We start from the raw sequence: 26229 nt of genomic DNA on the forward strand, positions 1-26229 counted from the left end.
CGGAGATCACGCCATTGCACTCCAGCCTGGGCAACAAGAGCAAAACTCTGTCTCAAAAAAAAAAAAAAAAAGTGCCAAAACTTGCTTATACAGTGCCAAAATTAGGTGGTGAAAAGTGAGATGTTAGGCAGTCATAACTTGTTATAATATAGACCAAAAAACTTCCAAACTCACTTTCAGTGTAGTATAACCAGATTTTTGTTTATTGACATTATTTACACTGATTATATAGAGACTGAAATTCTACTCAAACAAATATATTAAAAGCTCTAGGTTTTTAGGGTATAGGAGATGTATTTTTTTTTTGTAAACCCAAATTTCAAAAGAAAAAAAAAACCAGCAGTCTATGAAGTTACTGAAATATCAGATTCTATTTTTGGCATGAGGACTATTTCTTACTAGAGGTAAAGTAGAAAAGAGAATGAAGGTATAATCAACCAAATATATAAAACAATCATGGAAAAATGTTTAAGCTTGTAGCATTACAAAAGTTGATTTTACGTTAGGGATATTAACAAAAGTATAAATGAAAGATTCATTTAGTCTGTCTTTGGAAATTGTTTACTTGCCCTAGATTTGCGCAATATTTTAAAACATAAATTGGTTTTTTACTTATTTCAATATTTTATTTTATTTTATTTTTGAGACAGGGTCTTGCTGTGTCATCCAGGCTGGAGTGCAGTGGCACCATCTCAGCTCACTGCAACCTCTGCCTCCCAGGTTCAAGCAATTCTGCCTCAGCATCCCAAGTAACTGGGATTACAGATATACACCACCATGCATGGCTAATTTTTGTACTATTAGTAGAAACGGGGTTTCCTCATGTTGGCCAGGCTGGTCTCAAACTCCTGACCTCAGGTGAGCCTCCTGCCTCGGCCACCGAAAGCACTGGGATTACAGGCATGAGCCACCGCTCCCAGGCCAATCTTTTATTTTTATATTTTTTGAAATTCAACAAACCTGGGACTGGTCATTGCAAATATGTTTTCTTCAAAATAAAAAGTAAAATTATTTTCTGGCAAAAAACAAAATGTGTATTGGCATAATGCTCCTAAGAACACCAGAATTATCTCATCAGGGAGAAGTGACGTGGTAATGCCTGATTTCACACTCCAACTAGCAATGGATAGTGGTAGGGGACATGAATATTTTAATATATTTAAGTTACATGTTTTTAGCTTTGTATGGTCTATGACATAAGTAATTTCGAGGAGCTTAATAGTCTCTTGGTTAGCTTGAAGTATGATGCCTGAACTCTAATTGTTGACTTTTGGTCTTATTTTCTTCTAAATCTTAACTTTTGCCAGCTATCTCTTGGTATAATTTGGTTAGTTCATTCCTTGCTTAATAAGACATTCTGACTGATGAAATACACCCCCTGTGTGAGGAGCTTTCAGTAACATTTGTCATATTATCAATCAATGTACATGCTTAAAATGGTTATTAGGATATGATTTAGAAAATTTAAGATATAATTTTTGAAGTACTTTAGAAATATCTTAATTGAACTCTAAGAACTAAGTTAATTCATTTTAGTTTCATAAGTCTTGTTTGTAATCTCAGTTAGTGACTTTTTTAATTTAAAGAAAATCACAATTTATATCAATTCTGTTGACACACCAGGGAAAAAAAAAGGAGAAAAAAAATATTTTCTGTACCATAAAAAATGTTTGACGTATGAAGGAACATGAGTGACAGGGAGACATAATTATCTTAGGAAATAATATTTTCCCCCCAAGAGAAGCGTTTCGACTTTAGTTCCGTAGTGTACGTCTGGCTTTCCTATTTCTAAGTCTGACTAACGTCCTGCATATCAGTTTACAAAAAAACTCTCCATGTGCAATACGATGATGCCTATATGGAAGTCATTTTTTATGAATGACAGTAGGAGCTGGAGGCTTTTTCAGCTCCTTTAGTAAAGTATGACTCTTTCTGACTGGTTGGAGAAAGAGTTCTTTCTGTTAGCTTTTTATTGAAAGGCAACCTTCAAACAGAGTGAGGAAAGGCCTTCAGCATACGATAATATTTCAGTTTAACCTGCTGCTGGTCAGTTCTCCTCCTGGATTTTTCCATAGTTAGAAGAAAATATTTTATGAAGATGGATACAAGTCTAAATAAAAATAATGCTTTAAGTTCATGTTGAATTTTCTTCTTCTGTCTGGTTAAGGAATATGATTTCACTGGCATTATGGTTGCCATCCTAACCCGTGTTGACATAGTGACCTTTAAGAGTCAGCAGGAACCAGGTCTCTGGTCTTGGGTCACCCGTTACCCCTGAAGAGTAAGGATTGGGAAGAGTGGGAACCCTCCTCTCGTGTCTGTGAGATGCTGGCACATGAAACTATTGCCCATACCACGCTCACCCCGTTAGTAGCAAAGCTGTTCTAAACTCCCCTCTCCACTCTTTCAGTGCATTGTTTAGTTGGAGCAGACCACAGCCTTCTTTGCATCAAGATTTACAACATGGATATTCCTGTTCTTTCTGGGGCCTTCAATATGTAGACTCCTAGCCCAGGTCTGATATTTGAACACCTACACTTGTTGCCCCTTGTTTTCACTCTTTCTATTTAAAAAAAAAAAAGGCCTGGGGCAGAAAGTTCTGGTCCCACTAGCGTATGATTTTGATGAGTCCAGGGCCAAGGAAAGGAGCTTGTGGATGGTCTTTAGGTAATAGCATCATGTAAAAGGAGAAAGCTACAGTGATTTTTCTTGTAAAGCAAAGAGATTATCCCTTGATTTAATTCGGTCTTTAAAGTTGCAATAATATTTTCTTACTTTAAAACTTAGGTTATCATCTATAAATTATTTTAATATGTCTTATTTGTGTTTATTTTTAGCTAGAAAAAAATTCTTTCTGTAAAATATCAGTTATGCCAATGTTAAGAAACTTCAATTTCAAGTAAAGCACTTGGTACTGACATACTGTTTGTGCTTCCAAAAAGTGTGAAATATTTAAACCAATTCAGAAGTCGATTTCTCAAGTTGGGAAAATATAACTCACCTAGAAAGTCCTTTATTCTCTATAAATAAAGAAGAAACTCTGATGCCCTATGTTCAGCTTTTGTGTGGATGCTAGAGCTCTGGTTCTCTGCTGCCAAAGGATCTCACAGGTGCTTGCAAAGAAGACACTGTAGGTCTTTGCTGCTTCCAAACCCCTCCACAAGCCAAGAGTAGCCATATGAAAGGGTGTGAGCATATGGATAATTACCGTCCAAACTGAAGTGTCCCTATATACATGTACACACATATGGAATGCCACTTGTCATTTTCAACCCTGTACACAGACTAGTATACGTGGTGATTTTCTCCTGACAAATTCAGCAAACATAAAGGACTCCATTTTTTAAATCCTGGTAAACACCCCTTATAGCACTCAGAATGTTGCCTTATATATGTTGACCATTAAATGGCCATCCTTTAGACTGAATTGTCATGTGTTGTCTTAGACTAGAATACCGATCTTTGTTTCCTTCTTCATAGAAGATAATAGAGTTGACTTTGCCCTCCCGTGTTTTCAGGTAGGTTGTTCGGCCTTGTCCATTTCCTTAGTTGACAAGAGTAACATCAAAACCCTCAGTTGAGGGTGGGGAGGACAAAATAAGTTTTTTAAGCAAGAAATGATTGTTAGCCATAATAAATGTGTATTGAGTTTAGCTGCATTGTAACTAATGGCCAAAAACAAACAATGCCCATATTTTATTATTACTAATGAATAATTTTTATTGCTCTTCTTGTTTCTTCATCATTTCTTATAAGATTGTCATCTTTATTTTATCTGAAGTTAAAAATAGAAATATAAAAGTATATTTAAAGACTTCCTTAACTCTGATGTTCATCAGAACAGTCTTAAAATGTAGCTATTTAACACAGTAAAAGATAATATATTGTAAATAAATTTATACTCTGAATACTTTATATTCTACTGATAGCAAACATTGTACTTAGCAGTAAAATAATGGAAGCAAACTGTCATTACAAGTAAAAACAAGATAAGAATACCCTCTATCAGCACTATTATTCAGCAGTATTCTGGGAATTTTGGACAGTACAATAAGACACAAGCTTTACTTAATGAAATGAAAGAGATTCAAATTATTTTTGTAGATAATTTGATGTGTAGAAGACTGAAGAAAATCAACTAGAATATTCTTAGAATTTACAACAGGCTTCAGAAAAATGAAGAAATATAGAATTCAAAAATCAAATTGATTTGAAATTTTAATTATAATTTAAAATAGCGGTAGTTACTAAAACAAAAAAAATCATAAAAGGAAATTTAGGAAGAAACCTTATAAGAAGTATTTGTGAAGAATATATGAATAAAGCTGTGACATCTTACTGAGAAATATAAAGGAAGATTTCAATAAATGAGATGTCTTTCTTTCTCATTTTTGTAATATGAAAAAATTGTTCTAAGTTCTATTTGAAAGGATAAATAGGCAAAAATACCTAGCAATTTTTGACAAAACGTGGGAAATGAATATCTGACTCAACCAATTATTAAAATGTTTTATAATTCTACAATAGCGTGAAGAATTATGCGGCCTAATGTTGACATTGGACTAAGTATGAGAGAAGAAATAAATAGCTCAGGCATAGCCCCAACTTAAAGAAAAATTGTGTATGTTTTAAATAAAACCAAGCAAATTAATAATGAAGTAATAGATTATTCAGCTTATATGCTAAAATAGGTAAACAGTTAAAAGATGAAAGAATGAAACACAAAGAGAATATATAGGTAAATGAAAAGATTAAATAAATCGAAATCTTCAGATGGCCATTTGGAAATAAGTATTGAAATCCTATAAAAGGTTAATACCATTTGTACCAATTATACATCTAGGACTTTTTACTAATCAGAGATAAAGGCAAGAATTTATAACAATAAACATTTCTAACTTATGAAATCCATCATCATATTTTGTGTCTTCATCTGGATGTTAGTTATACCCATGCATTTAGTTTATAGAAATTCATTGAGCTGTAATATTTGTCTAATAAAAAGTTAATTTTTAAAAACTAATATTTGAGGAATATACACACATATTGTTGGCTCACAATTCTATTATAAAATGTATATCCTATGTATAATATATTCACTGCTAGTTTCTCTAGCACAGTTCCTGGCCCATAGGAGGACCCAGTAAATATATATTGCATAAATAATGGAAATATATGTTGACTGTCTTATGGAAATATAAATTCTAGAAGTTTAACATTGATTGTTTATGGAATTTGTGGGGTTTTTTAATTTATACTTTTCTGTATGTCCCAAATTCTGTAAAGCATATACTTATTTCCTCTGTAGTCAGAGACAAATACTATTTTTAAAAGCCACAGATAATATTAAAGACAAAACGGAGCCAAATATAACCAATCAAAGAACTAAGATTACTGCAATTCATTAAGAAATACGTAAAGAAAGCTCAACAGAAGAAATGAGCAAAGACCATGAACAGATAATTCACAAGAGAAAAGCATTCAAATTATCAAGCTACAGATGAAAAATGCTGGATTTCACTTCTAGTAATCAATCAGGGCGCATCATGAGGTCAGGAGTTTGAGAACAGCCTGGCCATCATGGTGAGACCCCATCTCTACTAAAAATACAAAAATTAGTTGGGCATGGTAGCGTACACCTATAATCCCAGTTACTCTGGAGGCTGAGGCAGGAGAATCCCTTGAACCCGGGAGGCGGAGGTTGCAGTAAGCCGAGATCATGCCACTGCATTCCAGCCTGGTGACAGAGTGAGACTCCATCTCAAAAAAAAAGAAAAGAAATGTCAAGTCTAACAGCCTCTTGCACATGAAACAGGCAAAGGTTTAAAATAAATAGTATGATCTACAATGCAGTAAGATGAAAACTTGTGCACATTGCTGGTAAGGATATAAATGGATACAAGTTTTCAGAAAAGCAGTTTCATAATATGTAATCAGAACTTTGATGTGCTGCTCCTTTTACTCAAAATTCCACTTTTAGCATCATTTCTAAGAAAATAGAATTATAGATAAGATAATAACAATAAGCATTTGTCAAACACTTGTCCTATATCTTTTACATACATTATTCCATTTAATAGCATGATATCTCTACTATAGTAACACTATTAGTATCTTAATTTTATGGAGGAGCCAGGTGAAGCTTAGGATAGGTAAAAGAAAACTTGTCTAAGGTCACACAACTGTAGAGTGGCAGATTCTAGCTCAGGTCTGACACTTTCCAGAAACCCACTCAACCCCACAATTTACCTACCCTCCCTGGTTTTTTTTTACCACTACAATAGAGAAATATTTTAAATATCCAGTAAAGATTAAAAATGAAATAAATTAAAATACATCCTCATAAAAATTGTTTTAAGACAATTTATTGTATATAGGGAAGGTATTCATGGTCGATTTCAAGTTTTAAAAATTAGCTCTAAGATACAATCTAGCCTATTCACATGTCATACCTCTTCGACATGTATGACATACTTAAAAAGTGTAAAATTCAGCCAGGTGCTGTGGCTCATGCCTTAATCTCAGCACTTAGGCTGGGGCGGGCAGATCACTTGAGATCAGGAGTTTGAAACCAGTCTGGCCAACAGGGTGAAACCCCATCTCTACTAAAAATACAAAAATTAGCTGGGCATGATGGCGTGTACCTGTAATCCCAGCTACTCAGGATGCTGAGGCAGGAGAATCAATCCCGGAGGTGGAGGTTGCAGTGAGCCAAGATTGTGCCACTGCACTCCAGCCTGAGTGACAGAGTGAGACTATTTCAAAAAAATAAAATGAGTAAAATTTGTATTCAACACTTACGGCATATTAAAGAAAAACTGGAAGGGAATACATTTTTTAAAAGCCACCACGATATAATTTCAGGTTTAAAAGTGATCGGTCTACAAAATGAATGATAGTATACAATGCTGATTTAATGTCTATGACATATTAAAGGTAACATTTACAAGTTGCCGGTGGTTATTTCTGGGTGTTGGGGCTATAAATGCTATATTTCTGTGATGTTTCAGAACCGACATGCTATAGCATCCAGTAGTCTTTTTAGACTTTGTCATTTCTTTCCATCGTTCAATATTCAATACCTATTTATTGAATAACTATTAAGCACTTAGCCACAGTTCTAACTACTGGGGATACAGCAATGACTTTATTAAGGACATTCTCCTTATGGAGTTAGTGCTGTGGAAGACAAGTAGGAAATAAACAGTATGTAAATAAAATACTTTCAGGCAGAGATAAGTGCTATGAAGCAAATCAAGCAGTATTGGCTAAGGGATGAATTGCAGTGGGGCATTGTTAGCTGAGATGATCAGGAAGAGATGTCTCTGAGGAGGTAACATTTGTCAAGAAGGGAGAAGCTGGGAGGGAGGCAACTGCAAGGATATGGTAGGAAGTCATTTTGGGAGGACAATAGTAGGAATGAGTTTCACTCCTTCAGGAAGTGAAAGATGCCCAGTGTGGCTGAGACAGAGTAACTAGGGAAGAGTGGCAGGGTCCAGATGATGAAGGGTCTTGTAGACCATGGTAAAGAATATTTTTTTTCTAACTGCATTGAGAAGCCATTGGAGAGTTTTAATCATGGACATGATAGAATAGTGTTTATACTTTTAAAACATCAGTCTGGTTATCAAATGGAATCGGGGCAAGAGTGAAACCAATGAGACCAATTAAGAGACTGTCTCAGCCAGCCTAGGAGGACATTAGCTTGGGGCTGAGGATGTAGCAGTCTGGACGTGGTGAGAAGTCACAGGACTTACGGTATTCTTTTATGGAAATATGGGCAGAATTTGCTAATGGATCAGACGTAGGTGGTGAGGGAAAGCAGAATCAAGGATGAACACTAGGTTTTGCCTTGAGTACTGGAAAAGTGATCACACTTCTGAAGAAGAGTGTGTTTGGGGGGTGGCTGGGGAGGAGTTGGATTCAAGCATTCTGTATTGAGTGTATTAAGTATGAAATACATATTCATCATCCAAGTCAAGAGATGACATATAAGCAGGTAGACATAGGTTTGAATCTCAGAGGAGAGAGGCAAATTTGAAGGTATAGTTTTGGGAGTCCCAACGCCATAAAACTAGATGGCACAGGGGAAGGAATGAAAAATTGAGAAGAGGGCCTAAGATTGAGCATTTTGGTACCAACAATTAGAAATAGGGCCAAGAAGAAGAGCTTTGAAGAGAGAATTGTATGGTAGAGAGAATTCCACAAGGTAGGTGGAAAAGCATGAGCTATCACAGAAACCGGGAGAATAGTGTTTCAAGAAGGAGGGACCGGCATACTCCTGTGTCAAATGTGGCCAAAGTCAAGTAAGATGAGGACAGAGAAGTGACCGACTGTTAGACTGGGCAAGAATGTTGGCTGTTAATGACCCTGATAAGCACCATTTCAATGAAGTGGAAGATATCAGCCAGATGGGAATGGGTTGAGAAGAGGATGAGGGCTGACAGTGAAGACAGAAAGGATCAAGAATTCCCACAGAGACAGACATAGAGATGGGCTATGGTGTGTGGAAGGCATCATGGGTTCAAGGGAAGGTGGTTTCATTTTTAAATAAAAGATATTTAGGCATGTCTGGATGTCAGCAGGAACGATTCCATAGGAAGGAAAATACATGTGGTATGGCAAGGAGAATGACTACAGGAAAGAAGTCCTTGGATAGCAAGACAGAATGAAATCTGGAGCACAGGTTACATGGTGGGTCTTAGATAAGAAGGCAGGTAGAGTCTGCAGGTACAGTGAAGTCCGAAAGTGGGGATTTGGTCATGATCAAAGGAGCTGGTTCTCGCTATAAAAATATTCACTGCACTTTATTAAGATTTTCTGCATACCTCTGTCTACCCCCCACTGGGAAATCCCTTGAGGCCAGGAATCATGATTTGTCCACTTAAATCCTGAGCTCCTGACACAAGATTTGGTACATAGAAGGCTGTCATATATTTTCTTTAATTACTTATTTTCAAATTTTTCTAATAGTAGTCAATGATGAGCATTACCTTTATTATTTAAAAAAGTTAACTTTTAAAAGTAAATGAAGATTAATCTCAGTCTTAACAATTAAAACACCCAAGATATTACTTTCATATTATGTTAAGTCAGATTTTCAAAATCCTTAATGTCAAGATACAATATACATGGAAGAGGTATGTTATAAAATGATATGCAGTGTGGTTCCAGTTTGGGGATTAAAAAAACAAAGGTATGTATATCAAAAGAAAACAAAGGTTTTTTTTTTTTGTTTTTTTTTTTTTTTTTGAGATGGAGACTCACTCTGTCACCCAGGCTGGAGTGCAGTGGCACAATCTCAGCTCACTGCAAGCTCCGCCTCCTGGGTTCATGCCATTCTCCTGCCTCAGCCTCCCGAGTAGCTGGGAATACAGGCACCCGCCACCACACCCAACTAATTCTTTGTATTTTTAGTAGAGACGGGGTTTCACCGTGTTAGCCAGGATGGTCTCGATCTCCTGACCTCGTGATCTGCCCACCTCGGCCTCCCAAAGTGCTGGGATTACAGGCATGAGCCACTGCACCGGGCAGAAAACAAAGGCTTTCTATATTTAAAATGATACAGAAATAATTTTGACGATAAAAACTGATTTATCTCTAGATAGCAGGATGAGAGAAATTTTCTGTTTTTACTTTCTATATGTAATGTTTCTTATAATTAGGAAAATGCTGAATGTAATCATGGCTCTCTTATTCCAGCCTGACTCAAAGCCCTGTGTTGTTTATGTGATTTGTTAGCTTGCAGTTCTAGAGACACCAGAGGTGGAACTGGTGAATTCATTCATTCATGAGGGCCACCTTTATGCCTCAATTTCCCATCTGTAAAACTGGATGACGATATACCTCATCGGGTCAGTGTGAGAATTGCATGAGTTAATATCTGTTAAGTGCGTAGAACTAGCAATGGCTCGCAGGAAGCACTAAGGAAGTCTATGCTGCTGTTATTGTTCATTGAGTGTCTTCTATTTGCAGAATGCTGGGTCAAGCCCTGTAAGGCTGTAGGGGATGAAGGGAAAGTGACTTAAGGAGGGACTAGGGAATGAAGGGCATGAGACAATAAGTGGTTTGCTGCTAAATTCTCTTGTAGAATTCCAACAGAAATCACACCAGACACACCAAAAAAAAAAAAAAAAAAAAAAAATCTGTCAGTGGCAAATGCCCCTGCTCCAGGTAGATCACAGAATACTTCTTTGGCTCCACCCTTATTCATGGGCTCCTCCCAGCCCCAGCTGCATGCGGGGAGGTGTGCCGTTGGCAGTTAAGTAGCTACTGTATCTGGTTCCCATCACAGTGTGCTGTCCCTCGTAGAAAATGAGGATGCTGGCTTCATGTAAAAAGACACGTTTCCTTGGTTGTGTGATAAATGTCCTTTTACTCGTTGTCTTCCTGCCTCATGTTTCGAAGGATTGCTCATGGAACTTGCTGGTGGTGTCACGGCATGCAGCAGAGCCTGGCTGGGTGTGAAGTCGCTGTGGAGCAGAGCCTCCCCTTCTCAGCCCTCTAGGACTGACAGCTCAGGCTGCTGGGCCTCCTTAGTGAAGTAGGAGGCAGGGGGCAGCAGGCCTTAGGGAAACTTTTCTCATGTCAGTACAAAAGCACTGACTCCATCAACACTGTGAATTCAATCTTCTTATCTGCAGTTTACACATGCGGGAAATTGAAGGGAGGTGGTTGTTGCCCAAAGCCACTTGGTTAGGTGATGGTAAAGCTGAGGTTGAAACTCAGGTTTTCTTTTGCAAATATCATTGCAGAAAACCTTTCTGGCCACGTCAGAGAACCTGGCTATTCCTTTTTAGCAAAGGAAAGGAAGTCAGTAACACCTTGCTGCTGTCACACAAGGATGCTATGGAGCAGCGCCTAATAACTGGATGGGGCTTTCTTGACTGTATTCTTTGAAAGCTTGCTTTCTCACTGTATCTTACAAACCTTCAAGCCATAGTTGCCCAGGCAACTTAAAATCTATTTTGGAAATGTTGAGAGGTAGGTCAATAGATAGACAGAGAGTGGACAGACAGACATGTTGTTGTAATGAACAACGATAAAATAATATTGGAGCAGCCCTTACATTACAGACTAAAAAAAGCTACTTTTTGCTGAATGTCCTCATGCTCACTGTATTCTGGACACTAGCTAGGCACTGAGGATAAAATATTAAACACATTCTTTGCCGTCAAGGAGCCCAGATACTGGGTAGAGACAGAAAAGTGAAAGAATAATTCCATCACAGCAATGACGGAGATGTCTGTGGTCATTAGCTAGAGTCTGAGAGATGGGATGGCTGTCCCAGATTGGGGAGAGGTGGCAAGGCAGAGTGTTGGAGCAGTGACTTCCCCAGGAAGAAACATTGAGCTTGGGAAAGCATGACATTTAGGAACAGAGCCTGTGTAGGTGTAAAGCACAGAACACACAGAGAGTGCTTGTGAGATGAGAAAATGGAAAGAAAGACAGAAGCCATGTCATGGAAGGTTTCACGTACTCTGCTGAGGGAGTTGGATTTTACAGTGGATGCCAAGAGTAACCAGTAAAGAATTTATAGCACTACCAAGGAGATGAGTTGTATTGTAAAGTCAAAGGTGTCAATAATGTAGATGAGAAATCAGCAGCATTTGTTCGTGGAGACAGAGAACAGGGGCTGATGTGAAAGCTACTGAGAAAGTAGTCTGGGTAGGATTTGCAGATCTATTCAGTGTAACTATTCAGTGAGCCAGACTCTTAGTTTCTGGCTTGAGCAATAAGGTAGAGATAGAAAACCCAGGAGAATGGTCTGGCTCTGGAAGGAAGATGCTGAATTCAGATTTGAGATATTGAACCTGAAGTGTGTATTGGACACACAAGTGGAGTCCAGTGAGCAGGTGTGTGCACAGATCTGCAGCTCAGAAAACAGAAGCTGGAAGCCATCATTTCTGACATCAGTTAAGATTTCCCAGGAAGAATATATTGAATGAAAAAGAAGAGTTATGTCTTAGTTTAGAAACACAGAATCCAAATATGTATTGAAAATTCCAGATTCAGAAAATTAAATGATTTATGTGAGGCAACTGTGGCCATTTGGAGCAGCAGTTATTCCAACAGGCTGTTAATTAACCTGTCCGTAAAACCGGCTTCCTAGTTTTGCCACAGTCTCTATTCTGTTGGGTGAAGCGACCAGGAACAGTGTGGTCTGAAGGGACAGTAAACACTTCAGAGGTGGAGAGACCTGGGTTCAGTCCTGGCTTCCTGCTAATGTGTGGCCTCCACACAGTCAACCCTGACAGGCTTCAGAAAGGGTGACAGGTAGGTGTGGAGTTAGGGAGACAACAGAATCTGGAGCCCCTGGCCGGTGCCTGCCACATGGTGGTGCCTCAGCAAATAACGGAGTTTCTTCCTTTCTTGTTGAATGGAGATACCGCTTCAGCACTCACACAGTCTGCTGGATTGCTTCAGTTTATTTTAAAGTCATGTGAAATTGACCTGTCAGTGTCACCTACGACAGGCTTTTGGTTTAGATCTTGGATTTTGACAGGTGCTTGCTAATCTTCAATCTGGGAGAGAGTCACTGCTTTGTAAAGCCAGATTTTCCTCAGTTACCTTCATAGGAAGTTTGCTTAGTAGAGAAAGGAATTCAAGGTGCCCTTAGACTTTTTTTTTATTTTTTAAGGTTGAATAGTGCAAGAGAAGGCTTGTATGCCTGTAACTTCAACTTCCCCAAAATGTGTTTAAGTTGCAGTCCCTGGAGACTTCTCCCATTTCAGTGCAGCTACAATAGGGCCTCTATCTGGGCTCAGTTCAGTATTCTAGCAGCATTTCTAAAGAAAGGCTTTCTAAATACTGGATCCTTCTCCTGCTAATTGTGTGCTACTCCTTTGTAAGGCAGGTGGAGGGTCGGGGTACGGGGAGAGCATGTTGCTTTTGATCAACATTATTTTATAATCTTTTGCCTCTTTGGAAATAATCAACTAAGAATTAACTTCTGGAATTGGTGTTTTCTCAGAACGTTAAAGGGAACTCTTCTGTCCAAGGTATCATCCTTTTCAATTGGTAGGAGACAGCTTGGACTAGAAGAATGTTGACAGTGGTTACTTCTGAGGGATGGAATTGGAGATGAATTCTTTTATATGTTTTTTAGTACTGCACAAATTTTCTACATGAGTATGTGTCATCTTATAATCAAAATAATTTATTTCCATAAAACTAACTTCAATGACACTTCAATGACAAAATGCACTAACATCTATTAACTGATTGGGTCATCAATTCTTTCATAATCAAATCCTGTCAATCAGATAACCTAGAAGGTTTCAGTCCATGATATCTATGTGCTTGGTCCAGCGTTAGAAAATAAGTAGGAAGAAAAAGACACGTGAAAGATGGTCTCTTCTTCAAAGAGTTTCTTATCTGGCAGTGTACACAGAAGTTGTCCGTGTAAGTTTTTGTTTGCTTATGCATCAAATGCAGAGTTTTCAGGAGAATTGGAAAGAATGTGAAATACACACGACACAAAGACTGACAGCTGGTAGGCTGTTCAATAATGGCAGTTATTATTGAGACTGTGGGTTGCAGAGAGTATGTCAGGGATGGAGAAGGGAAAGAAACCAATAAAAACTTAATGGAGGAGTGTTGCCTTGAGGGAGAGAGAAGGCGTTCCAGCAAGCAGTAGACACAGCTATTGTCTGGTGCAGGGAGGCAGGCTGTTCATGATAGAACGTGACGGATGGGCACATTGGTAAGGTTAGGGCTCATTATAGAGGCCCTTGAATGCTCAATTGCATAGAAATATATTAAGTGTTTCCAGTGTAATTTTTCTAATACATCTATTGAGAGAGATGGACTGAAACAGAAGTAAAATGTATTCCCTGTCTCCCCTCCCCCTAGATGCTTTTGCTTTTTGTTGGAGACCGCATTGCCTAGAAGAGCAAAACCTACTTTCAGAAAAATGTATCTGAATGTGCTGCCCAGGGTGGGTTGGAAGAGGAAGGGCTTTACAAGAATCTGGTACCTTCCCTGACAGAAAATCATAGTGACAGTCACTGTACCCTTTCTCTCTAGCCAGTCCCCATGTTTAAAACCATAAAGGCAAGATCTGCATCTCATTTATTTTTGTGTGTGTGGTGCCTGGAATAGAAATAGGTGTTCAGTCCTTATTAGTTGAATGCATGAGAAAATGAATGAAAGAATCGAGAACATGTGGCTATGAATTTTCTAGTGACACTGCTACAGTTTAATATATAACACATATAATACTCATGCTATTCTAATGATACATAATATTTTCCTGACTAACATATAAACAACCAAAGCACGATTATGTATAGCTCTAAATTATACTTCTTGAGAAGACGGATATTTTTATAGGGAGTGAAAATATGAGTATAGACAAAACTTTCCCTTTTTTTTTTTTCCTTTCAGGCAGCCAACTCCATTTCCCCTTTTAACACCCAATGATTTGGGGGCAGGTACACCAGGGTTCCCCATGCTGGAAGAAATTTATCTCATAGTGCAGTTCACACCAAGGCAATGGAGCTTAAATAGTTCACTCTTACCTGAAGTCTTTGTCTTACAAAAGAAGATTCAGAAAGGATGATTTTGTGTGGTGGAATTTCAGACCCACGGATACTTAAAGGAGAGAATTTTTTGAGTAGGAAAGTGCCCCTCCAAGGTCCTCTCCTCGCCACCAGGGACTGACAGTGAGGGAGGTGATGATGGAACCCTTCCTGCAGCTCACAGGGAACTGCTTTTTTTAAAAGTTCCTATGTCCGGTTCTGCATATTTTTCTTTCCGGAGTCAGTAATAATTACATGGCAGAGAAAATCAGCTTGGAAAAATCTTTATTAACTTATTAACTAAGGATATGATTGGGCCTGATTTATTCTGAGCTATATGTTCTTTTATGCAAAATTGAGTGTTTCTTACTATTAGAAAATCAGCTAGCAGTATAACTGAAGTTCATAAATTAGTCTCTTTTAAACTTTCAAAATTTCAACCCCATCCTCACCCCTGCAAAAGAAAAAGGCATTTAAAAAGGTTAATTACATGAATATATTTCTTTACAAAATGCATTGACATATGGTTTGCAGTTAAATAAAGATGAACCTATAGCCATGATTAAACAGGAACTAATATTTGTTGCAAATGATTTTAGAAGGAGTGGGAAATTGCTCCAGAAAAAAAAAACACCCACACACACTTCCTTAATGTATGACCTATTTAATATTAGAGCATATAGTTCATTGTTTTATATGAGCGAAACAAATATTTTTGTGCAAATGAAAGCTCTAGTTAAATGCTTTGTGAATAAATTGGTATGCGATTCACTTTCTGCAAATGGCCATGAAAGTTAAAAGAAAGCCGTTGCAGAAAAGGATGAAAGTTCTCTCAGTCTGAATATTTTTCCATGCTTCTGGCAGCAAGTTGGCAATAAAAAGAATGATTTTTATGACATTGTGATTATTCACAGCAAGCCTAGATTTGGTGTCACTATGAAAAATTCTTCCTTAGTAGATTCTCTCAGCAGGAATAATAGATCTAAAAGAAAGGAAACAGGAGTTACAAAGAACACTGACTGTTGCCAGTGACAAATTATGTTTGCAAAAATGATGAGCAAGCCCGTTGAAAATTGAGAAATAAGTTCAGCAGTAAATCAAAGGCTCATTGAGTAGTTCTGAGTTGCTGTTCCAAAAAAAATGATATTTATATTAGATGTGTGCTGAGTTTTTTTAATGTTCTGAATGATAACTAGTTTACACATTAATTCAGCCTTTAGTCTTTTATCTTCATACTTTGTTATATACCATTTTAAATATGTGTAATATTTTAATGATAAAATTGTACAATATAATTTGACATTATCAGCAAACACTAATGCATTGCCCTGTGTGGTATATGAAGGTTTGCACTGGTTATGATACAAATTTGTAAAATTCTGTGTTCTCTTAACCGAACCATAAATAAAGCTGTGCATTTGGGCATAACCTTTTGTGTACAATGTCAGCGGTAGGGACATAGAATACATTGAAATACCTCTTACTATCACATAAAACATAACTTAATAAAAGGTGGATCTTGTACGAGATAGTATTTATCGTATACTTTTAAAAAAGCAAAGAAAATTACAAGTATTGATATCATTAGATCAAATGTAATATATGCTATAATTATCTTTTAATTATCCTTGTATGAAAACTGTTCAACGCTGAGTCACCAAAGGTGATGGATTAGTTAACGGATGAATCCATTACCTTTAGAGACTCAGTGTTGAACAGTTTTAAATAAGCTCATTTTGTTTAAAAGTTTATTTTCAATTCTTTCTGGCTTTCATTAAGTGAGACTTTCTTTTCCTCACCCTAAGGTTGAGAGTGTGAATAAAGACAAATATATTTAATATCATGTGGTAAAGAAGGCATTCACGGTGAGAAAGCACAGTGAAACTGACATATCATATTTATTAACATTGTACTCACTAAGAAGGAGCTATCTTCATGTGATACCTTTGGGATTCTGTAAGCCACACGCTAAAGTATATAATGATGTCTTATTTTTTTTAATTAGCACATTTTAAAAGGGATTAATATTATAAGAAAATATCGAAACTTTGAAAAACATGCGTTCATGCATTCTTCTAGTTGTTGATAAGTTTGGGAGTCCTGGAAGCCTTCACTTAGTGATCTCAAATATTTACCATAATTTTATGCATATACCAGCACATAGCTTAAGCACTTCGATTTATTTTTTACCTTAACATACCATCTTCAGGAACTTTCAGTAAAGACTTTGTTCTCTAAATATTTTATGAATATTAGTATAAATAGAATCAGATCAAAATAGCTAATACCTTACCTTTGTTGAAACTTCTGTAATTCAAATCTTGTGTTTCTAATACAAGCACTTAAGTCTCCTAGCTAATATAAACATAATTCCAGTAAAATCTCTCTCACTTAGATAATCTCTAAAGGATATTATAACGTTAAGTATATTACGACACTGTTTTTGTTTGTAAATGCCATATGTGTGTCCACAAGTTGCATCGTATTGCCACCTCTCGAAAATAGATGCTGAAATTCCTCTTTTTGGTTTCTGAAATTTGAAATTGTTTTCTTTTCCCATCGGCTTGTACAGTTGTGTCATCCTATTCCTATCATAACACATATAGATATTTAAATATTAAAATATGTGTTGCTACCAATAGTATTCTGAGTAGCTAGTTTAGAGTGGGAATTAAAAGATACATTTGTCCAGGTGTGTCTTAATTCCTTGACTTGCACTTCCCAAAACTGCCAAACAGAATGGGGCCAATTTCAAAACTCCTTTTGTTTTTTAATCACCCGTGCCTTAGCCACAGGTATCTGCACCATTTTTTTTTTTTTTTTTTCTGCAAGGAAGCATCATGGTGGGAAGGCCAGGGAAATAGGAGGTCACCAGGTGTACCCTAGACAGAGATGACAGGGTCTGCCAGCGATTGCCAGTGTGGAGAGGCTACAAACCACATGCCCTCCCTGTCTCCAGGAGTCAAGGGCTTCCAGAGAGTCCATGATGCTGGTGAAGCTGGGCAGAAGAATGCCCAGCAGCGCTTGGGCTCTCCATGAGGTCTATTTGAAAGCACAGTGAGGGCTTGGACACGCCCTTAGAAAGCACAGTGGAATCATGTTGTTCTGCATCAGTGAATATAAATACACAGCACATCAGCTGGGCAGTCTCCTCTTCACAGAGAAAAACACGCAAGTAAAAACATGGTTCCTGCAAATTTACTAATTCACGGACAGAAGGTCTTCACCACAGAGCCTAGATTTGATGTACCAAATCGAGTTGTCAGCTAGTTAGAAGCCAGTTTCTTCAAATCTGTTCCATCAGTTGGCTTCTTCCTTGACCACCCTTCTCCCTCCACAGAACTTCTAAATCATAGAGAAGTTTCGAAGATGTCCCATTTCACTTAATTTTTCAAATTAGTTATGAAAATATCTGGAGAGTTGGGAGTTATTTCGAAAAACCACCATGGAGACCATTCCCTTAAAATCTTTGTCACTCAAACACTGGTCACCCTGTAAGGCCGTCTGTGTAATTTAGTTTTCTGTGAGAAAGATGGTAGTATGGATAGGTCCACAGACAGATATGCATTCTTTTTCAAGTGCTGCTAATGGCTTGACAAAATTAGCTTTCAGACGATTTGTGTGAGTTTGTCACTAAAGTACTGGAACTACCCATGTCTCATGTATAATTAAACATTTTCACATTTAGAAATAAGAGGAATACTTCTTTTTAGTGACCTGTAGATGTCAAAGGTATCAAGCAAGTATCTAAATTGCTCAATAGGGAAGTCAGAGCCATGGATATAATTGCTTAATGACGGATAAGAGGGGACACAGAACCCAGTCATCACTTCCTCTGCCTTGGCCAGCTCCAGCTGGTCTCAACAGACACACTGATGTAAAGACACAATGAAAACAGCTCGTTCTCTGCTGACTTTTATCCTTCCATTTGTGTTTTGTAAAGGGAAGTATTGAAAGTATTGAAACAATTAGTTGGCAGTATGGTGTTAGTTTTCTCATGGTAAATTTGGAACATGGAGCATACTATAGCCTTGATCAGCAGGATTTGGACTTGTGTAACTCAGCTTCTCCAAAGACACATTGTAACTTTTTCATATTGTTCCCTTTTACAACATGCGAACTGCCTCACAGTCTTCCTAGAGACGTCCTTCTCTGTTTATTCAAGGACTTCAGGTTTACTCTGAGTTTATGTTTCTAGTTTCATGTTCAGAAGTATACAGCATCAGTGTCCTAGCTATTACGTCACTCTGTTGGCACAGATAATAAGGCTCATTGTAACTGTCTTAATTCTCTTTATTAATTTTCCGAAACTAGCTGGAATTGTATGGTGTATTTTTACATAATTATGGTACAAGTGAAAGGCTTGGGGGGAAAGTACAACCACTACAGTATCAAAGCAGAATAAATATTTGCAGAAAAATTCTGCCATAACTTAATATTTTGCATATGAGCCTCTGTACAAAATCTGAGTTATTCCCGGGGATTGGTCCAAAAGAACATGTCTGTGGCCCAGCCCTGGAAGGCCAGAGATGATGATGGATGAGAAAAGGTCAGCTTGAGTCTTGATGTCAAGAATAATGACAGAAGGGACTAAAAAGGCAGAATAACAGTGCAACCAGAGTTCCAAGAGCGAATGTGCGTTCACCGCATGGCTGTGAGATCGTGCCCCATGTGGCTTTCTGCCCACTCCCTACACCTACACCAGAACTGGGAATCAGGGCTTCATGTGTTGGCAGTTTCCCCAGCCATCCGTGTGAGCATTTTGTAATCCAGCTCCGTGAGTAGTTAGATGACTGTGAGCTGAGGGCCAGCAGTAACTGAAGCTGATTTTATTTATTTTACTCCTCTGTGAAGCACAGGTGGTGTCATATAAGGGGAAGGCTGGCAAGGGTAGACCATGGTCATTTCAATTTTGGTATTTACTGAAAGATGCTTTTAGGATCCTGGTGTGGAAATGCAGAGGTTTGCAGGCTGGTAACTGCGGGCACACCACCGCACCTCCGACTGGTGCCATCTGCCCTCTTTTCAGCTTCCCCTGCCGTGACGGTGGCCTAATCCGTTTTCCTCGTCCTCAGCTCTCCTACTTAGGACACACTGTGGCAGTGTCATATGCTAAAACCTATGCTTTCACCACCTACAGTTGTTCTCTCTACCCTCCACGCCTGGCAGAGACCCGATTACCACAGTGGCTCTCCTTCCGGGAGCATTTTCCTCTGAAGTGCCAGTCATTTAAAGGCCTGCTGATGACATGAAGGGTTGGGGCTTGTGCTGTAGGATGAAGGACCCACATGCATGCTCCAGGCAGGAAGAGGGGTCCATGACCACAGACACAGAGCACAGGTCAGAGTGGGGCAGACAGAGCTGGAGTCCCCTAAACTCAGAACAACTGAGAAGCCCCAGAGGAACTAGGTTGTGACCAGTGTCTAGAGGGAGCAGTTGTCTACACTGTGTGAAATTGAGGAGCCTGGGAAGAAACGGCGAGTTGAGGGTCAAAGACATCAGCATCGCAGCATTTATCTCACATTATTTAGCTTTTCTGAATCTTTATTTTTCATATCTGTAAAATGGGTTGTAACATTAAATACTGTTGCATTTTCACCATAAATTCAACTTAAGAACTAGGAGTCTGTGTAAGTGGGAGAAACTGGGCGCTTGCCTCTGCAGGAACTCCATAATAAGTGTAAGCAATGCCTTCTGCAGAAGCTATTGCCGTGGGGGAAGGAAGAATATCCTCTACAAAGGATACAAAGTGCCAAGATGTGGTGCTTTGGTAGTCAGGTATCAAGGGGTGATGCATCTCTGGTGTCTTGGGACTTCTGAAGAGAGAGAGACCAACCTCAGACTGGGAACAGCGGGCTGGATGCGTTAGCAATACCCAAGTTTGGTAATTAATTGTAAAATTTTTCTAGTGGAGGATAATCGCAACCTTGCCTTGCACTGGCCCTAGTTCTTCCACATAATCTATCTGTGCTACGTGACTATGTTACCAGTGGCAAATACCTGAGTCACACGGCACCAAATATGTTACCAGTGGAAGGTATCCAAGTTACCAGCAGTGAATCCCTGTGGTCTGCAGCAACCTCAATTCTTACCTCCTCAGAAGAAAGAATTCAACTGGGGGGCATGCGGCAGAAAGAGAGACTGAGGCAAGTTTCAGAGCAGGAGTGGAAGTTTTCTGAAAAAGGCTTTAGAACAAGAAAAAAAGGAAACTGCACTTGGAAGAGACCCAAGCAGGCATCTTGGTCAAGTGCAGGATTTAACCTTGATCCTTGGACTTTATATGCTCGCCCCGTTCCCATGCATCTTCCCTTAGGGTGGGCTGCCCGCATGCACGTTGCCGCCCTTACCCCTGGGAAGTGAGCCTGTGCAGTGTGCTTAGGAATCTGCACGCATGTCTATCTGAGGCTTTCTTCCCTTTTCCAGTGGAGTGCCCCCAGAAGGTCATACTCTGCCATTAGGTCTCTTAATGTGCATGCCCGGGGAAATTGCCTCTCCCTGGTGCCTGCATTCAGTTAACACTTAGTGCAACAGGTGTGGACCATCAGGAAATGGCCTCTCCCTGGCACTGGCTGCCAATTTATCACTTTTAGAGAGACAATGTGATAATTGCCAAACCATCACCCGACATTCCTAGTGGGTGGGGGAGAGCCCTCTCCTGCCCCTGCTCATGGCTAACTAACTACCTGTGTGTGAAAATTGGCTAAATAGAAATGTTTATTATATATTCCTCTACTGATGACTTGTTTCTGAGCCCTTATGCAAACACGTTGCTGAATTTTTCATCCCTTTGGGAAAGCCATTTTCCCACGTCTTGATCCCTTTCCAACCCCCGTATCAGTTCTCACATCTGTGACTTGGCGGTGAAAGAAACATGTCTTCAAGAGGCTTCCCCTCACCTCTCTGAGGCCTGGTCACTAAGCCCCCAGGGTTCCTTTGTACCTTCCCCGCCCCATCCCACCCCACCCCACCGCCATTTGAAGGTAGAGGTCCAGCATGGATAATCTGGGACCAAAAAGCTGTTTTGTTCCTGTCACCACAGTTCAGTTGTTAGGAACCATCTCCAGTAGGCCACCATTTTATCGGTTTGATTATTTCAATCACAGAAGCCGCAAGGACAAGTGGTGGACCAGGCTGTCCCTCCTGATCTACCAAAATATAATTTTAATTCTTCAGACCTTTGCAACTCTCTCTGGCTAAATAGAACGCAGGACGATGTTCATTTGGATCTTAGGGAAGTTCTGCAGGATTTACCATGATTTTAGTTAACTTATCACATGTGTAGTTAGTTAAGTCTCTCTTTCCCCCATAACCACATAAGTGCCTTGAGGGCCAGGACTGATAACTTGTCCACTGCTTCCTTGGCAAAGCCTGCTCCTTGCTGGGATCTGCAGGCACAGGGAACTCTTCCCCTCCTCTGCCCTCTCCTGGCTCCTTCCTCCTACCTCCTTACACCAGTGTTCTCCTGCCTCAGGGCCTTTGAACTTGCTCTTTTCTTTGCCTGGAAAACTGTTTCCCCCACACCCACTTGGCATTGCATTTCTCCCTCACCTACTTTTTTGTTTCCTTAGCACTTACCACTATCCAGCATATGTACATTTTACATATTTTCTCGTTTGTGACTAACTAGAATGTTAGTTTCAAGGCAGTAAGGACTTTTGTCTGTTGTATTAAGCGCTGTATCATTAGCATCTGAAACACTACCTGGAACACAGCTGCCTCTTAATAATTTGACACGTACGTGAATGACCACCTTTCTAAGCTAAGATACCCATTAGTTTACTGTGAGTGCAAAATCTTTCAGGAGTCCTTGAAATCACTATCTCTGCCTTCTCTGAGGTCCCAGGCCAGGTCCCCAAACACAGCAGGGATCCCTTGGGCATCTCAGACCCTTCCACTACAGATTAGCGCATAAAATATGCTGAACTGGAGTGGCCCCTAGAAATGTGAATGCTGTCCCAAGACTTGGATTCAGTAATGATTTCATCACCTTAAAAGTCTGTCACATAATTTTGGTCGTGTATTTCAAAAGTACATTTTCAGCACGTTTAGTCTGTTTTTGGAATAAAAACTTATTTTTCCGTAGAATTATGTATGTTCTGTACTCTACTGCAAATTAGGGTTTTAGGAATATATTTTGGCACCTGGAAATATATTAAGCTTCCATTTTTGTCTTTGTCAGTAGATTCTTCCAGGAGAGCTTTAAACCAGGTTGCTGCTGTTGGTTCATGGTGCCCAGAGCCCCTTCGGCCTAAGCCATGGACTCTGAAATCAGGCCCTGCACCCTCCCTCAGTTATCTCATTGTCTGGGTTTAAAACAAATTTGGAAGCTAAAAACAACCTAGTCCAGAAGACAAAAATGAGAACCTAAAATCTGGCTCTTAAGAAGACAAAAAGCTAGATAGATGGCGTCTGAGAAATGGGAGGAGGAAAGTTTCTCCCCACAGAAGAGGCTGAGTTTCAGGCTATCTGATGGGAGGAGTCTTCAGTTTCTCATTTGAGAGCTGATGGACTTACAACAGGTTAACACACTGTGCAGTTCTGCTGTGGAATATTGCAGTATCTTAATATTCCTCATTCTTTTATGAATTAAAATTGTTAATAAGTAAGCATTAAGAAAGTAATATTATAGTTTCTCCTTAAGATTTAAAACAATTTTTTAAAAACATACTTCCCAAGGCATTTTATGCCATTATTTGTAAGTTCCTACAAAGACACAGATAATGAACCTTCAGTATGTATTTTATGTATTTGAAGTTTGTACAACATAGTATTTTTCTATTAAGTGAAATAAGCAACAATTACATAGACACATTTTACATAGACATTTTAATGATTTTTTTTTTTCATTCCTGGAGGTGCTGATGAGGCCACTTAGAGATTACTCTTGATTTTTAAATCTCTTTTAATTAAAAGCATTCTACAAAAATTCTGATGAAGAATGGGGATTTCCTTGTCACTACACCGAACTTTGCTTTAATCAAGTCACTGTGAAGTGAATTTGCTATCTGCAGGTAAAAGCTTGAAGGTGTTGACACTAAGAGCTAAGCTAGAGATTGAACAGTACTTCAAATGAAGTCCACAGCCTGGGAACAAAACGGTTTAAATGAAGCTGGCAGGAGAAAACAAATGCAGGATGTGGAAGAACGATAGCGACAATGGAGTCATTAACAGTTGTTAGAGGATAACTGCCTTCTCTGTTAGTAATGAGGATTTACAGCTAAATTAGCTTCAGGAAAGCATCTTAACACCCTGCTTTTTCAAAAAGCTCTTCCCACCCTTAGAGGTAACCAGGGAATTCCAGGTCAGTTTTGATTCCTTGAATTAAATTCTTTTGAACATCTATTTTCCTCTTCTACCAGTTCCTCAACTTCCTCCTCCTTTTTGTTCATTCTCCCAAGACAGAAAATTTCTCCATCATGGCGCTATGGCCTTCCCCTCTCCCCCCACCCCCAACGCTAACCACACGCTCTAAAGAAGTTTACCAACAACATAAAAATTACCTTCCTGGTTAAATATCAGAAATTTCTACTCATGATTTAGGATGTTGTCGAAAACACAAGCAATCATCATTCATCTTCTAAAATAAGATTACATTAATAAATGAGAAGTTCCCAACCACGTTTTCCAAGAATGACCTGTTTTTAAAATGTTAAATTCACAGTCAGCATGTGAGGGCTCCTAGACTTGCTTTTCCTCTTCTCTTATCTGAGGTTCTGGACCTTGGGAGAGCAGGGGAGGGTCACAAGGTCAACGTCTTTTCCTCCTTGGAACTTGCTGCGTGCTGGGAGAGGGCTGCCTGGAAAATAGATGCTTTAGAGAAGAGGTTGGGGGTCACGATTTTAATTCTGTTAAGGAACAGCTGGTTTGAGTTTCTTTCCACTTCTATCTCCTCCTCCCTTCCTCACAAATCCGTGGAGAGAGAAGAGTTTGTTCAGAAGGGACCAGCAACATAAAAATATACCTTCTATTATTATAGTGCTTTCTAAGTGTCATCTTTGTTATGAAGTTGAATCTAAGTGCTAGAGAGATGGGCTAGATTTTATAAAATTAACTCTATCTGAAACATGACCAGACCTTCAGTCAAAAAGAACCTTTTAAAATACAGGATGTGTGCCTGGAAATTTCTTTTGATAATATTTTTAAACTAAAACTTTAATGGAAATAAGTACAATAAAGGCCTCTGGGGTATTTGCAGCCTGACTGCAAAGAGAGGAGCATGACTGAAATATGAAAGCAGCCAAGTGGGGGTGTTAAGTTTCTGGACTAGAGTCCTTGTCTGCCTCCAAATTAATATGCCTTCATTCATTCAACAAATGTTTATTGAGTGCCTGTTCTTCCCACAATTCATCTGGGGATATGGTGGTTAAGACATATGGGTGCTCCGATATATCTGCAAACAGGTGCAGAAACGTTAACTGGGCCCAATAGAGCTTTAGCCCGTAAGCATGGCTTCCTATTCTAAGTAGTTTACACAGTTTGGAATTTAAAAATAAGATCTGTTTAAAATAACAATATGCCATAATAAACTCATAAATCCAATGAATATGTAATAATAGTAAAACAGCTAAAAATAACACTAAAAATGTAAAACTAAACAGTAAAAAAGCACATGGTTTGATTATTTTTATTTAGGTTTTGAAGTCTCCCATGGTTTTTATCGTGCACATGTGTACACACACACACACATGCACACATGCACACAGAGAGAGAGAGAAAGAGAGAGGATAAAACTCACATCTCTCAAATAAATGGAAACCAGTAACAGATTTTTTGTCTGGGCTCCTCGGCGCACTGGCCTCGGGCTGTGTTGGTGTGTGGCTCGACAGCAATCAGAGGTCATAATTTCATTGGCAGTTAGCATCAGGTTTAATTTTTCTAGCATGTTACATTTACCAAAATGTCTGGTTTCAGTTATGCTTAGGCACTGACTGAATCAGCTCTGAGCAGCATGATGGCTTAAGGTACCTGAGGTTTATGGAATACATATGCTAATTGTTTTCAATCACTTTCCTTTCTAAACACAAAAATGTGTTTTCTGAAGCTGAGTAACAGTAGTCCTTAACAACGTTGCTTCTTTCTTATAGGAGAGCACCCTACGTAGGTAAAAATGTCAATTTTACAAGACTGCCACCTACTGATTGACAGAGTTGAAAAACCCTCCAATTAAGGTGCTTTAAAAAATATGTATGGTTTTTCCAAAACAAAACAAACAAAAATTAGGTGCTCTTAAAAAATTGACATGTATCATTTTAATTGCATTTTAGGAATGTGACCAAGTCCATATAGATGATGTTTCTTCAGATGATAACGGACAGGACCTAAGGTGAGCACCCTTGAATGTGAAGTGACCGTCTCCCTTTTATAGTTTAATTACTTAATTAAGATGGACTTTCTGTTTGGTTAACTTTGGGCTTTTCTTGCGTCTAAATAGCACATATAACTTCGGAACAGATGGCTTTCCTGCTGCAGCAACCAGCGCTAACTTATGTTTGGCAACTGGTGTACGGGGCGGTGTGGACTGGATGAGAAAGTTGGCCTTCCGCTACAGACGGGTAAAAGAGATCTACAACACCTACAAAAATAATGTTGGAGGCAAGTGATTACCACCAGTATCTCAGTGGGTGAAGACAGTCCAGATACAATTCCAAAAGTACTGTACACTTTTGTGTCACACTGCTTTGAATATAATAGCTTTTTTTTAGGGCAG

The 26229-nt window shown here is 38.9% G+C and overlaps 1 protein-coding gene across 1 annotated transcript in view; it reads left to right on the forward strand.

Moving 5' to 3' along the window:
• Positions 1–26229, forward strand: part of EYA1 (EYA transcriptional coactivator and phosphatase 1) — a 335724-nt gene that overhangs the window by 290936 nt on the left and 18559 nt on the right. The window contains exons 13-14 of the mRNA XM_030795255.1: positions 25787–25845; positions 25954–26114. Coding sequence (XP_030651115.1) covers positions 25787–25845; positions 25954–26114 — 220 coding nt within the window. The remainder of the gene's footprint in view (positions 1–25786; positions 25846–25953; positions 26115–26229) is intronic.

Source organism: Nomascus leucogenys, chromosome 16, assembly GCF_006542625.1.
Source record: "Nomascus leucogenys isolate Asia chromosome 16, Asia_NLE_v1, whole genome shotgun sequence".
NCBI lineage: Eukaryota > Metazoa > Chordata > Mammalia > Primates > Hylobatidae > Nomascus > Nomascus leucogenys.